We start from the raw sequence: 14,960 nt of genomic DNA on the forward strand, positions 1-14,960 counted from the left end.
TCCCAACCAGAAGCTGAATCAGTGCGAAGAAGTATAAATATACGTTTGTTCCCTCCTTCATTCATTAATGAATGAACAAATGACTATGAAAGATGCTTTTATTATACTAATTATGCACACATTCCCAAATCACCCTTGGTCTCTAAGACCATGAGAGTGATCATCAAAGTGTCCAGGAAGGGAAGGAATTTATTTATGGAGTTTGGTTGTGTGCCCACCACTCCCCAGACCTTGTCATTGCCTTGTCCATTGCCTCCAGCCTTGTCTTATTTTAAACTTAAAAGAAAATTATCTTAATGTACTCTATGTTCTTTTGTAAAGTTTCTTTAGGAAACAGCAGTATTCATCAAATTAATTCAAGACCTCTCTTTTTGTCGTTCTCAAATCCAATGTTCTAATCCTATCCTGTAGGTCCAACTGTTTTCTAGATGCCTTCTTGAACCTTCCTCCTCCGTTAATTCACACTCATCACGTCAGAAGCTGAGCGCATCACTCCCAGACTGGCTTCCCTGCTCTCCTCTTCCCAGACCCCAGCAGATGGCAACTTTTTTCCTTCCATCATGTAAGCTCACCACACGGCTGTCAGCTCTCCCCTGCTTTCCATGTCCACTCTGCAGCCAAGGCCACCCTTCCTGCCTTGACTTAAATCTCATGCGTCTGTCTTACTGTCATCCCCCTGCGGAGACTCCCTGTCCTGGTCTTGTCATCTCGCGTGGGTTACCCAAGCACCAGCCGCCCTCCCTTCCTTCACTCTGGGCTTCTACCCACTTCTACAGACAACTGCCAACTCCTCCTCAGTCTTCTCTTGCCCCCGTCACTGCTTTCATCACCCCCTGTAATGGGGACAGTCTGCCCTTCTCCACCGCAGCCAAACCTACTCCCTGTCATTTGCTCACCTACGCCTTCTGCTCCAATCACACGTGTGCCTTCTGTAGCTCAGATTCGACCTTCCTCCAACCAAAACCATCCTGGTGGGGGTGGAGCAATGGTACTTGTTCTAGGCACTGACACAGCGCTGTGTATTCGTCTCATGGAATCCTTACATCCATAAAGCAGGAGGCCACCCTGTAGCTACTTTTCTGTCTCCCAGATGAGGAAACTGAGGCTCAGAGAGATGAAGCAGGTGACCAGAGGCCACTGGACTATCACCTAGGGGAGCAGAGATTCAGACTCAGGTCCTCAGACTCCAGTTGCTGCTTCTCTCTTTACCCCAATCCTGATCGATCTCACTCTTGTACTCTTCTGCCCACCCTAAAATAACACCTAACTAGACTGATGACCTATTTTTCACTATTATTTCATGCATGTTACTTTAATTAATATCTGCTTGGGGTGATGTATTCTGATAAGCTTTTGGGGGTTAGGGATCTGTGTACATTTTATTACCACTCCAGAACCGTGGCCACTGCCTTGCACGATATACATTCTAAACATGAACTCATGGACTACTGAATGGATTAAGACTTTATAATTAAAATGAACAATTCAGTGGCACCCCCTCCTGCCTTTTTCACGCTTGGCTGTAATTCAAAGATTCACCCACTAGGTGACACTGTAACATCACTTAAAGCCTCGACAAGGACTCCATGCATAGCGTAGATCCTTTAAATAAGTGCCCCCAGGGTCTTCCCCTATAATGGGAAAAACTGCTAGATATCATGAAGGGTTTTAAAAATAAATAATAAAAAGGTGTTATTCATGGAGTAGACAGTCAAAGGAGACTGGACTGCAGTGGCGGGGTATTTTCTCGTACCTTAAGATCACCTCTCTTGTTAATAAGAGGATAAACTGGTCCATTAAGCCTGGAGTAGCACTGACTCAGGATTTCCAGCTGTGTTCTTAAGAGGCTGCGTGGTGCAGTGGAAAGAACACTGCTCTGAGAACCAGAAGATAGGGCTTTGCCGCTGAGCCATAAATAAAGTCACCTCTTGAACCTGGGTATTGAAGAATGGTTTCCCCATTTTTAAAAACGGTGTAAGAGCAGCCCAACATCATACAGCTGCTGTGGGAACTGAACGAGGCAGTGTGGAGAGCTCTTGGTAGCCTCCCTGAGGAGCTGGAACCAACTGACCCCCACTCTGTTCTCCCGGTGTCCCCGCCCCTTGTCCTCTCCGTATGTTTTTTCCTGTGTCTTCTGTGCCCATCCCCTTCCTCCTACTGGGAGAAGCCCCTTGGAGCTCCACAGGGCTGCCCTGGCCTCTTCTCACTTTCTCTTGGGCAAACTTGACCTTTTCCATGGAGTTAATGGCATCTAATGCTGAACAACCAACCCTTCCACGTCCCTCCCTAGCCCAGACTTCTCTGTGGAGCCCTGGCCATATTCAGTTGACCTCCAGCTCCACAAATCCAAAACGGGACTTGTAGACCCACGATCATGCCCTCGAATGTGCTCCTCAGTCATACATCACTGCCTGTACAGCTGTTCACACCCCCCCACCTACCTGCACTGTCCCCCTCGTTCCTATCAATCCTGCCTCCCAAATATTCCTGCCACCCATCTGCTTCCCCTACCTCTTCGCGCACCTCCCTTGCTAAGCAACCTCACCTCCCACCTGGGGACTGCAGTAGCCCCCTGACAGGTTTCCCCTAACACCGCCCCCCACGCACACTCACCATATTCTCCAAACAGCAGCCTGAATGATCTTTTTATAACCTATGTCCAACACGCTTCCACCCTTCTCCGAATCCTTCAGAGCCTTCCTATTACAGACAGGAGGACCTGTACCTGCCTTTCCCACTGCACCTCATGTCCCTTGCTCCCTCACCTACTACAACCAAACCTTTCTGGCTACTTTTTGGTTGCTCAAACATGCCAGCCCGTCTCCTTCTCACTTCAGGACCCGAACAGAGGCCGTTCTCTCAGCCCAGACCCTTGCACAATGGGTTGAATGGTGGCCACAAAAAGAAAGGATTTGCGGATGTTGCCTTGGATGGCAAAAGAGGTGCTAAAGTTAAGGACCTTGAGAGGAGGGCTTGATCTTGGATCATCCGATGGGTCCTCAATGCCATTACATGTACCCTTATAGGAGGGACACAGAGGAAGATTTGTCACAGATACACAGAGGAGAAGGCGGTGTGAAGGCAGGCAGAGATTGGAGCAACATGGGCACAAGCCAAGGGATGCTGGTAGCCACAGAAGCTGGAGGAGGCAGTGAACGGGGCCTCCCCTCTTGCCTGTGGAGGGAGTAAGGCAACAGCGACCCCTTGCTCGTGCACTTCTGGCTCCAGAACTTGCGAGAAGATAAACTTCTGTGGTTTTAAGCCACCAAGCATGTGGTAATTTGTTATGGCTGCCCTAGGAACTGTCGGGACATGCTTCCGGGCCATCACTAGGTGGCCTCTGACTCCATTGCGGTCTCCGCCTGCCCCGCCCCACCCCCCACACAGGCTCCCATATAAAACTGAATTAGGGCATCAGGTTATCCCAGGGAGAGAGCAAGGATCTCTGTCAGTTCTTACCCTGATGCACCCCAAGCTCCTAACGGTGCCTGGCACTCCTCAGGCACCCAGAAATAATGGCCAAAAGGTGAATCTCTGTCCCTTCTGCTGGTCTCTGAGCTCCAGGCCACAGGACCTTTTTTTTTATCATCAAAGCCTCATGATGGCAGGCACAGGGCAAATGCTCAATGACTATGAATGAATGGGACAAATGAATGGCCATCTGCTGAATGAATTGCAGATAAGCTCCTATGACAGAGGAGTGAAAAAATTAGCACCTTTGAGACATGGCTGTTTCCCTGTGGATTTCTTGGCAACTTACTGAAAATGGTATTTGAAAGAAGAAATCTACTTTTACCTTCTTTGTAATTCGGCATTTTAATTAATTTAGTCAGATGTTACCCTTGCACTGGAGAGGTTTTCTAGAGCTACAAATACTGCTTCCCATTTTCCTGTGGGGAATATGGCCTGCTTTGGGAAGCACCTGTATTCTAGCCCTTATTTCTCACCAACAACAAGGCTGTCTCCCCTTTGGTAATGACCTTGATCCTCTCAAGTTCAGCGTAGTCCCACATTTGCTGAGCTCTGCGGCCACCCGGCCTCAGTTCACGCTGGGTCGCAGAGCTCAGCAGTCTTCGTTGCTATGGAATTGAACTCCACATGAGGAGGCCAAAGGCTCTGCTGCAAATCACTGGCAATTTAATGAGATGACTGATCAGGGCAGATACGCCAAAACCTACCTTCAGACCCACTCTGCCACTAGGATTCCCCGGTGAGATTCTGCACCCCTGGCCTGTTTGGAAAAACAACATGTTCTACAACATTGTAGGCAAATATAAGCTGGTTTTCTCTCCTGCCTTCTCCAACACAAATGCTAGATTTAGAGAGAGCTCTGTCAGCATACTGAAAGCCATGTTAGTTAGTTGGAGTCATTCTTGTGTATGAACACGAGCTGCCACTGCAACTTCTACCACTATGATTATTAATGGGCCAAATAGTATGAAATGATAGGCATGTATCCTCCCTCTCCCCACTTGGTTTCCCACGCCCTGTTCAGAAATACTCCCTCCAGCACCTATGACTGAAGATCCATTCTTTTCACGTCTGCAAATTTTTCATTCTTCAGAAATCAAGGTTACTATTCCTGACAGGGGAACACTTTAACAAGCAAAGCCAAAGTTGTAAACAGCTGGTGAGCTAAATTGTACTGGGAAATTTGTTTCGTATGCACTATGTTTTCTCCAATTCTGGGTCCTGATGCCTTTACGTGACAAATGCACTGTCCGGCTCCCCACAGTCCCCAAGGCCAACGTCCCTTCCCGGGGCCCCTCACTCAGGTTACCTGCTGTCCCCTGAAAACCCCTGAGACTTCCCTCAGGCACGGCATCATTTCTCAGAGAATTCTCCAACAGAGACAAAATGAGCTAGGGAGTGCATTCTTGGAGGAGAAAGATGTGGAAGGAAGAGAAGAAAGCAGAACCAAAAATCTAAGAGGTGGGTGACAGATCAAATTTGTCAGTTGTCCATGGAATCGGCTTACCCCAAAATATAACATAAGTGACTTATGTGAGCTTTGGGACCTAAAAATAATTGCTCTGTACCATTTATCAGGCCACAGTTATAGAGTGTACTAGAATACAGCTGTGTGAGGGATAGAGTTCTAGAACTTTGTGTGCAAATAATTTAATGGTGAAAAATGTTAATAATTAAAATCCCCAAGCAAATTCCATTTTTATCATGGAATGCAGGCTCTTAGGAGTGTGAGGGACAAATGAATGAGATTGTGGGGAAAAATACTTGTACATTTTTTAATGATTTAAAATTCCCACATGAACCACTGATTTGCTAATGTGTGATTTTAGCTTTCAAACCACAAAAACTAAGACAGGTCTTGAGTTTTAAGTTATTTGACCCCTTGTATAAAAACCACCAAATTATAAAGTTCTTAATACAACAGTTAACAGTTCAACAGCTGCTAGACTCCCTTGAATGAAAAACAATATGGATATATATTTTTTATTCTGGAAAAAGCTGTAGAAAGTGTCTTTAGTATCCTGCTAGTTACTAAAGTGGAACTTATAAAAGGTCCCATCCTAGTCTATAAAGACACACAATTTTCCCTGCATAGAGGCAGCCATCAAAAACATGAAGATTCCTCCACTGAAATTAGTGAAGAAAACTTTAAAATCTTGCCCAATGCCACCTCATTCATATCCTTAAAGAGGGACCACCATGAGGTTAGGGGAGATGTTAGGGCATCGTTGCAAAATATTTTGGAAGCCCATTATATAGCTGTTATATGTAAAAGGCCATGCCCACATCACAGAACCTGAAGCTGTTAGGGCCTGGAGGGACAGGACCAGCCCCATAGTACAGACCCTTACTTCCCAGCTGAGACTCTGAACCCGAAAGAAGCCACAGGCGTTCCAATCTCCCACCCTCTACCTGGAGCTAAAGGGTCCTGATTGCTGCCACTGCTCTAAGTACTTATTTCTGGCCCTACCTGAAGCCACAAGGGAATATTTTTTAAAGATTTTATTTATTTATTTTGAGAGAGAGCACAAGCAGGGGGAGGGGCAAAGGCAGAGGGAGAAGCAGGCTCCCCACTGAGCAGGGAGCTCGATGAGGGACTCGATCCCAGGACCCCGGGATCATGACCTGAGCCGAAGGCAAAGGGCTTAACCGACTGAGACACCCAGGCGTCCCGCCACAGGGGAATTTGAATGTACTTGAGATTATGCGTTTAATAACAGGTTTAAACGATGTGTGTGTGGGGGTGGGGGGAGGACGGAAGTGAGGGGCTCCCTGCTAACTCTGTTCCCCCCTGCAGATATGGTAGGTGTCCCTGCAGGCACGCTCCAGGCTCCCAACCCTGCCCAGGCTGGAGTCTGGTTTTAATGTATTGATTCATGACTAAGAGCCTTTTATGTGCCATCTACTGTGATCATCTCGAAGTAGTACAAGAAATGGACCCCCAGTTCTTAAGGGATCAAACACAAGTAAGCAGCTTCGATTCTAGAGTGTCCACTGTGGGCCTGGAGCCAACATCAACATTGTATATGTGTCCATACAAGCACCTTGAAGGAGCGCATGCTTACGATCTCAGCAAGAGGGTCAGGGGCATCCACGCTCACACCCAAACAGACCTACAGGCCCGGGTATGAGCAGTACGAGGGAAGGGAACGGGGTCCCCAATAGGGGCATTGGCACTGGCTGGGAGGAGTTGGAGGGGACGCCTTGGGAGGGCTGGGGTCTCCACCGAGCTCCCCTGGGGAGGGCAGGAAAGACAGAGGCTGAGTGCAAGTGGGAAGACAGGCCGGAAAAGGGTAGGCGGGTGAGATTATGCCCAAGGGAGAGTGAGCGGTGCAACCGATGCAGCTTGGCGGGCGGGGGGGGGGGGGGGGCGGCCAAGGGGAAGCAGCAGGGGTCGCTGGTGGAAACACGCGGGGAAGCTAGACCGGGGCCTCCAGAGTCCACCGATGCGGCTGAACTTCACTGTCAGAACTGAAGGCACCCGTCCTGGGTTCCCTGCCTTCGACACACCCCAGCGCCACCTCAAACTCCCGCGCGGGTCCCCAGTTCCAACCCTAACCCCAGTCCTTCCAGGGGCGCGGCACCGGCCTGGCTTCCCAGCAGTTGCTGCAGACACGGGCTTGAACTATTCACTCAGGCATTCACCCCTAAAAGGGGAGTCATTTCCTTCTGAGGAATGCCTGCCTGTGCCACTCACAGGCTCCTCGACCCTGCGGGATTCGGCATAGCCCTGTTTCTCCAGTCCCCCTTGAGCTGTCACTGCAGCCCCAGAGATGGTATGTGAGTTGGCCGGCTGCTGAGCACTTGCGAGCACCCACCCCCCACCCCACCTCCCAGTTCTGCACAAGCCGAGCTCCCCAACTCCCGGCCCGAGATCGAAATCGCTGCCGGCAACTCGCAGCCTTCGCGTGGGAGCCCTCTGTCTCCGAAAGGGCAGAGGTGGACGGGTGTCGTGCATTCTGCCCTCGCTGACCACCCAGGAACAGGGACACCGACGGCAGAGTGCGGCCCAGCCCCTGAGCCCTCGCCACCCCTGGCACCCGACACTGCGCTATGGGACGCAAGGTGCATTGCTTGTGACTGCCGAACACACACCCCAGGAAACAGGACAGAAAGGACTCATGGTGTAAATACGAGCAAGCCGAGGCTCGGGTGCGCACCCGAGTCCACAAAGTTAGGACGAAAGGCTGGTGTTCCAATCTGAGTGACGTCATCTTCTCGTGAAGGTGGGCCAAACGCTGAAACTGAAGTCCGATACCAGGGTGAGGCTCCCGCCTCTTCCACACACTAGCAATTGGAAATTCAGGTTCCTTGTATGGAAAGAGGACGGTATTTGTCGCAGCAGCCTCAGAGCTGTGGTGGGATTAGAGCAGGGTTTCCCGACCTCAGCACGGTTGGCTTTTGGAGACCAGTAAGTTTATGGTGTGGGGGCGGCCAGTGCATGGTAGGTGCTGAGCACCTCCCCTGGCCTGTAGCCCCTAGACACCAAGAGCGCCCCCGCCACCCAGCTGTGATGGCCAGAAACACGTCTCTAGACATCGCCCAATGTCCCCACTAAAAATGACTCTCAGCCTCATTTAAATCAGAGCTTTACCCAAGCAACTGTTCCTCTTTGTTTTGTGGTGCCCCCATCCCCTTCCTCTCACAAAGCTGATCGATCCATTTTTCTTGGGTCTTAAACTCAAAGGGTCTTAATATTTAGATGCACTGGTTTCTTTTCCTTCTCATTTATACGATCTTGGTATGTTTATATTAAAAAAATTCACACAGAGGCCAGGCTTTTCCCCCCTGAATAATGTGTACATTTATATAAAAAAAAGTTAAAGCACTTCTTAGATTGCTAGCTTTAGGCATCCTTACTTTTTAAAAGAATTTTTATTGAGATATGATTGACACATAACACCATGTTAGTTTCAGGTATACAGCATCAAAATCTGTTATGTGTGTATATTGCAAAACGATGACCACGAATTGTTTCGTTAGCATCTATCATCACACAAACTACTGGTTTTCTTTCTCTTGGGATGAGAACTATTAAGATCTACTCTCAGCAACTTTCTAATATACAAAACAGTATTATGAACTATAGTCACCATGCTCTGCAGTACATTCCCAGGACTTACTATTTTAAAACTAGAAGGTTGCCCCTTTTGTTTTTAAATTATATCATGAAGGCAGCTTAAAAAAGCTCAAGATAAATTCTGAGCACCAAAGTTTTTGAAGTACTAAAGAAACAAAGCAGCTTAAGCAGAAAGGGACTTGCCATAGCAGAAGCTCAATAAGGTAGCTGCCTTCAGGGAGAGAGCCGAACAGAGGGGCCTCTGGCAGATTGCACATGTATTGTGTGCAGATAAAGTGAAGCTATGGGGAAAATACACGGTCCCTTCTTTTAGGAGATGTTTTGCGTCCTTGTAGACTGATCTTTACTGAATTGTGCTTTTTGAGCATCACGCCCTATAGGATCGATGTGGACTCGTTCCAACAGAATCATTGATCTGACTCCAAAAAAACCATCTGAAGTTTCTGAAGCATGTTCTTTTCTTGTAAGATCGTGGGAGTATTTTTAGTCAAAGGAATTGTTTGATCTAATGCTCTAGCCCAAATGAGTTAGTGGGCTGCCGACTGCTACTGTCAGAATGTAAGGGAGAGGTCCACAAATATTCCAATGACCTGATACACAGTAGCCGAGAGGCCTCTTGTGCATCGCAGGACAGAGAATCTTGTGTAGTCACCCAGAGGGCCATCCCGGGTGGACTTGATCAAGACACTGCAACTCTCTGAGCTTTGATCTTCTGCCCCCCAAAGTCGGCATGATGAGATGGTAAGAGAGCTGTTGCGAGGAGCCAGAGAGCTAAAGCATTTTCAGAACACAGAACAGCGCCTGACACATGAGAAGCACACAATCAATGTAGCTATCACTTCAACCATAGAACACTATCCCGCTTGATTTCAATAGGCGTTATCCAAAAAAGGGTCTTGTAGTCAAATGTCCGGATATACCACTTTAAATAAGGTTAAACAAGCCTTCTTTCTCCACTCGCTGCGGTACTTCTCAGAGCCTTTAAAATGCTGATATACAACCTGAGTTTCAAGATGGTGGTGACCCAGTACGGACCATTTGACACGAGGACCCCTTTTGCATAAAGCAGTTCACAAGACTAGTGTCATAGAAAACACTGGGCGAATCATGGCTTGCACTTCCAAGCATGACACGTAGCGTAATATAATTGGGATCTCTTATCAGGATATACAGAACTTTAACTGTGAAACATATAAACACTGACAATTACCAGAACATGCTAAGAATCTGGGGCTACTTAATATTAAGCATTCACAATGGCTCAAATTTCAGTATGCTGTCCATGTTTATCTTTTTTAAAAATGTTATTGTGGTAAGGACACCTAATATGAGATCTACCCTCTCCCCCAATTTTTAAGTGAACATTACATCATTGTTGATTGTAGGAAGATGTTGTACAGCAGATCTCTAGGGCTTATTCATCTTGCACAACTGAAACTTTATGCCCTTTGATTAGCAACTCCCCATATCTCCCTCCCACTGGCCATGCTGATTTTTACATCACTTACCCGAGACCCTTTTTCATGAAAGCACTGGCACACTGAGCAATCTCTTCCTCCGCAAGGACCCACAAACTTCTTTCCACTCTGGAAAGTGAAGCATCTGGTTTAGTAAAGCAGTATTCCTCACTTAGCTGAGTACCTGATGTGTACTTTCTAACGAGCACCTTGGTTTCCCTAACCCACGAGAATTCCACAGTGTACTTTGACCTTTGGATCTGCAAAAAAAAAAGGCTAACGTTGATATATAAAAAGGCAAAGAACTTACACTGTGGCTTGATAAGAGGGCAGATGATTATGCAAGCAAAATAAAAGTTCATGTGAGCTAGCATTAAAAAGAAAAGAAAAAAAAAAAGCCTACTTCTGAAGCCATTTTCATTGGCCAGAATCTTCTGCAATGTCTCTCTTCTACCAAGACATCACTTACTAAGTTGTGGATCATCTTAGAGTGTAAACTATATGGTTAGGAAAATCATAAGTACACAATGCTGTCTCACTTAAATATAAATTCAGTTGCTTTTCAGGACCTTCTTGCTTCCCCTCCAAGACCACCGAGTCCTTCCTGGTCACTGCTTGAATCACAGCCTTGAACTTCACGTGACAACTCTTTCCAGGAAGTTGCTGAAACTCTAAGATGGTTCTTCTAATGTGCCTCTCAACCAGAAAGCTCCTGAACTTGAATCCTTTGGGCCCCTTCTCCACTTCTCCCTAACTTCTCTCCAACATTCTCTTTAAAGAGTTACTCCACACTCACATATTTTCTTAACACACACACACACACACACACACACACACGTGCCTTTTGGGAAGAATCAGCCCCTTGTTCTCACAAATCCTCATGGTCTGTATCCAGAGTCATCTGTCACTTCGGTACAAAAGCATAATCCCAGAGTAACTATTTCCATAAGTAGACACCTTAACAACAAAACAGCCACCATGACGCACCTGCGCTGACAATGGACACTGAGCATTCCTTCAGAGCCTGGGGCTGTGGGTTGGGAGGGAGGGGGTAGCAAAAGCAGCTCCAGGTGCTAGGAGCTGAGAACATGGATAGGAATATCAGAAGGGCACCAGGGATAAATTTGGCCTAGTTCATGATCTTGCCTGGTCCAGCCCTCACTGCAATGCTTAGGTATTAACCACACATCTCTATGATTGACAGAGCTTTTACACTCAAGGCTGTAAATTTAAGCCTTTACGCCAAAGTATGACAGGGAACATAAAACATTCGAACCAATAGTTATAGTTCTGATGGAAGACCTCTATACATACATACACACCTATGTGCATAAGTATAAATGTAAATTACATCTGACTATGTGTACATATGAATACACACATGTACACATACACATGTATACGAATATGTGTATGGGAGGGAAAAGAGTCTATCCAAAATTTTTTTTTTAATCACATAATTTAGACCTCTTTTTTCTAGAAAAATATGCTCAGATGCAATAAAAAAAATCTTTAAATTAAGCATTAATAAAAAAACATTATTATAAACAAAACTCCTTAGGGTCATTGAAAGTATATAAGAATGTGAACCTTGACAAGAGTTAAGTTAAAAAAATGTATTTGAAGTTTCAGAAATATATGCCTCTTGAGTTTTGAGTCACATTGTTATCTATGAATGCAGAAACATCAAGTTCAAAACCCTGATAAGGTGAAAAAAAATGAAATGCCCAGGTCCGGGACAGCATGAAAACACTTAAAATAACTAGTCTGAACACTTGGGTTCACTTAAGGTTGGGATTCATTACTATGTGTTCAGTGAGATATCAAAACAACCAGATAAAGAAGGTCGTTGATTAGCTGGCTTGATAATAAAGGCAAGTTTGTTTTTTGTTTTGTTTTGTTTTGTTTTTTACTTAATTGTGCCAAGCATCACAGAGATGTTTGCAGCAAAATTACATTTCAGGAAAGAATCAGTTTAAGATAAATTAGCAGATTATAATAAAGAAACAGAAATAGTCACATATAAAGCTTTGACTAGTACTGATAAGAGAAAAAGGCAAGAGGTAATTTTAGTCTCTGAAGTTCTTCTACATTAGACATTTCTCAATAAATGCCACCTTAAAAGGGGTAGGCATTTGTAATGGAAGAAGCTGTTCCTCAAAAACAGATCATATAAACCCATTTGACAAAGATAATGACCTTATCTTAGACAAGGAAACATTCAAAGTATAAACCATATTCACCAGCAATACACTGGCATTCTCAAAAACTAATGTTACTACTCCTCAAAGAGGAAACCAGAAAAATACCCATCCGTTTTTATCTCAGATATTTTTAAACAAACGTATGTTGAATAAAAAATTTAAGAAGTTCTTAATTTCTAGATTAATAACCAGTCCTACAGGTCTACCTCGATTTTTTTTGAAAAACATTTGCACATAATTAAAAATTCAAATAGGGCAAAAGTATAATGGAAAAAGAAATTGTCTTTTCCAACCCAGGCTCCCTGTTCCCTCACCGAGAGGTAGTCACTGTTCTCACTCAGGGTCTGGATAGCTATGAGCATGCTCACGCCATGATCACATACGAGCACGTACATGCACACGCACATACATGTACATGCACGCACATGCAGACATACACACATGTACTCACATGTACACCCAGGCACACGTACACACACACACACATGCACTCTTTTGTGATTTTCGTCTTGTTTTTTTTTTGTTTGTTTGTTTTTCGTCTTGTTTTATTTTTACCCAAATGGTATATTTCTCTGTACCTTTCTGTTTTCTCTTAATCAGATACCTTCACAGTCATTCCAGGTTAACAGAACAGCTCTCCATCGGATGAAGTACAATAGCTTGTTTAACTAGTTCTTCTTGATGGGTGTTTAGCTATCTCCCTTCTTTTGTTACTGAACACTCCCCTGCAACCAGTATTCTTGTGCATTTTCTTTATGCCCAAGTCAGTATAAATACGTATGATAAATTCCAAAACGGGAAATCCCTGTGTCAACAGGATTGACAGCAATTTGGGCGGATAATGCCAAGTTGCCTTCCACAGGTACTGCATTGATTTACATCACTACCTTTAAAACCCAACTATAGTATAAGCTACTTTTTGTGAGAAATCTTTAAAACCTCTGCATAGTACAATTTGCTAAGAGGATCCAGGCTAGAACAGTCAGGTTCAAGAATTATATTCACTCATATGGAACATAAGAAACAAAGGCAGTGAAATTTAAGACTCTCTAGACTCTTATAATGGGAGAAAAAAAAAGAATATAATACAGAAAATAAACTTGGAAGAATCAGGTAAAAAAAAATCCAGGCATATATATTTCAATGTGTTTCCATTCATTATTTCAGATGATGCTCTTAAAGGCATGTGAACTAAGTGAAGCAAGTCTGACTATCCCTAATTGGGGAGAGCTTCTCATTCCTTGACATGTGTGCTTTCTGTTCCTGACTGGTAGGAAAAGGAGAATAGAAGGCAACTTTCTATTTTGATTTGCTTTGAAAAGACCTATGTTATTAACTTAAATAATACAGAAATTGGATTGGATAAATCCAAGCTAGAGAGGATGGACAGATGCAGATGTGCTCAATAGTGATTGAACCAGTTCCGTTGTCTCAAGGTCTACCCGTGTTACAGGCGGTCTGTGGTGTAATTTCCCAGAAATGTCTGGGGTTGGGTTTAATAACTCAGATTCCTCAGTGAGGAAGCAGAAGAAGGAGATCTTATTACAGAATATTCTAGGCTTATCTTTCTCCAGAGTTAAAATGTTCACATTTAATCTTATATTTCTTGATTTAATCTTGAAGTGGCCCAACTGCTTCCTGCCCCTCTCCAAAAAAAAGATTTTAACAAAAGATTATGTTATCAAATAAAGAAATCTCCAATACCTGGGTAATTTTTAAGGAGTCTTGACTGTAAAATAGAAAAGAAATCCCAGAGTTCACCTAATCCAACCCTTCATTTTGCAGATAAGAAAACTGAGTCCCACAGAGTGGCTTGCTTGAAACAAAAAGGTTTATAACGAGAGTAATGCATGCAGTCAGAGCTAATTAATGTACTTACCCCATATACATGTTGTACAGAAAAGAGGATAAGTATAAGTGACCTATGAAACAGCAAAAATGCAGATTAATTTAAACTGTTCATTTTCATGCAAAACAAACTAAAAAGAGAAAGAACAAAGGAATAAATCCCAGAAAGCTTCTTTTTATTTCTAATAGGCCGCTGTCATCAGTGACAAGATAAATGTTATCCCCTCTCTGGCTGTCATCATTACCTTCCCTCTTGCTAATCAGTCAAGAAGTACTCACAGCCCTTTAATGGGATCCTCACTGTGCCTGGGACCCTGGGGACACTCTGAAGGCGAGACCCAGATGGGTAGCTGAGGGAAGGGAGACGACTCTCTGAATGAAATGCAGAGGAGTGAGGGAAGGAGGCAGCTGTGTTCAGAGACAGTGCAAAGACCAGTGTACCCTGAATGACATTAAGTGAACCAGCTGGAAGGAGGGAGGAGGGAAGAAAACCTATCTGGACTGGGGAGATGGTTTGGAAGGGAAGGAAAATAATATGAACGTGTTAGGGAAGAGTTAAGTAGTTCAGATGGTCTCTTCCATCTTCAGAGCCAGCAATAGCCAGTCGAGTCTGTCTATCCCTCTGACCTCTGCTTCCATTGTCCCATCTCCTTCTTTGCCTCTCACTCTCCTTCCCCCTCTTTCACTTTTAAGGATCCTTGTGATTATACTGGGCCCACCCAGATAATGCAGAATAATCTCCCCAAGGTCAGCTGATGAGCAAACTTAATGTCATCCACAAGCATAATTCCCTGTTGCCATGTAACAGAACATATTCTCAGGATCCAGGGATTAAGATGTGGACCTCCTCAGGGGCTGTTATTTTGCCTACCATACCCCTGAAGCGCCCTGTCCTAACTC

The 14,960-nt window shown here is 44.8% G+C and overlaps 1 protein-coding gene across 1 annotated transcript in view; it reads right to left on the bottom strand.

The window, feature by feature from the left end:
- COL4A4 (collagen type IV alpha 4 chain) overlaps positions 1 to 14,960 on the bottom strand; it is a 122,272-nt gene that overhangs the window by 90,053 nt on the left and 17,259 nt on the right. The window contains exons 4-5 of the mRNA XM_054505988.2: positions 14,092 to 14,134; positions 10,060 to 10,137 (exon numbers count right to left, since the gene is read on the bottom strand). Coding sequence (XP_054361963.2) covers positions 10,060 to 10,137; positions 14,092 to 14,134 — 121 coding nt within the window. The remainder of the gene's footprint in view (positions 1 to 10,059; positions 10,138 to 14,091; positions 14,135 to 14,960) is intronic.

This window comes from Mirounga angustirostris, unplaced genomic scaffold (assembly GCF_029215605.1).
Source record: "Mirounga angustirostris isolate CCGP_5_RB_7025 unplaced genomic scaffold, mMirAng1.0.hap1 SCAF_3, whole genome shotgun sequence".
Taxonomy (NCBI): Eukaryota; Metazoa; Chordata; class Mammalia; order Carnivora; family Phocidae; genus Mirounga; species Mirounga angustirostris.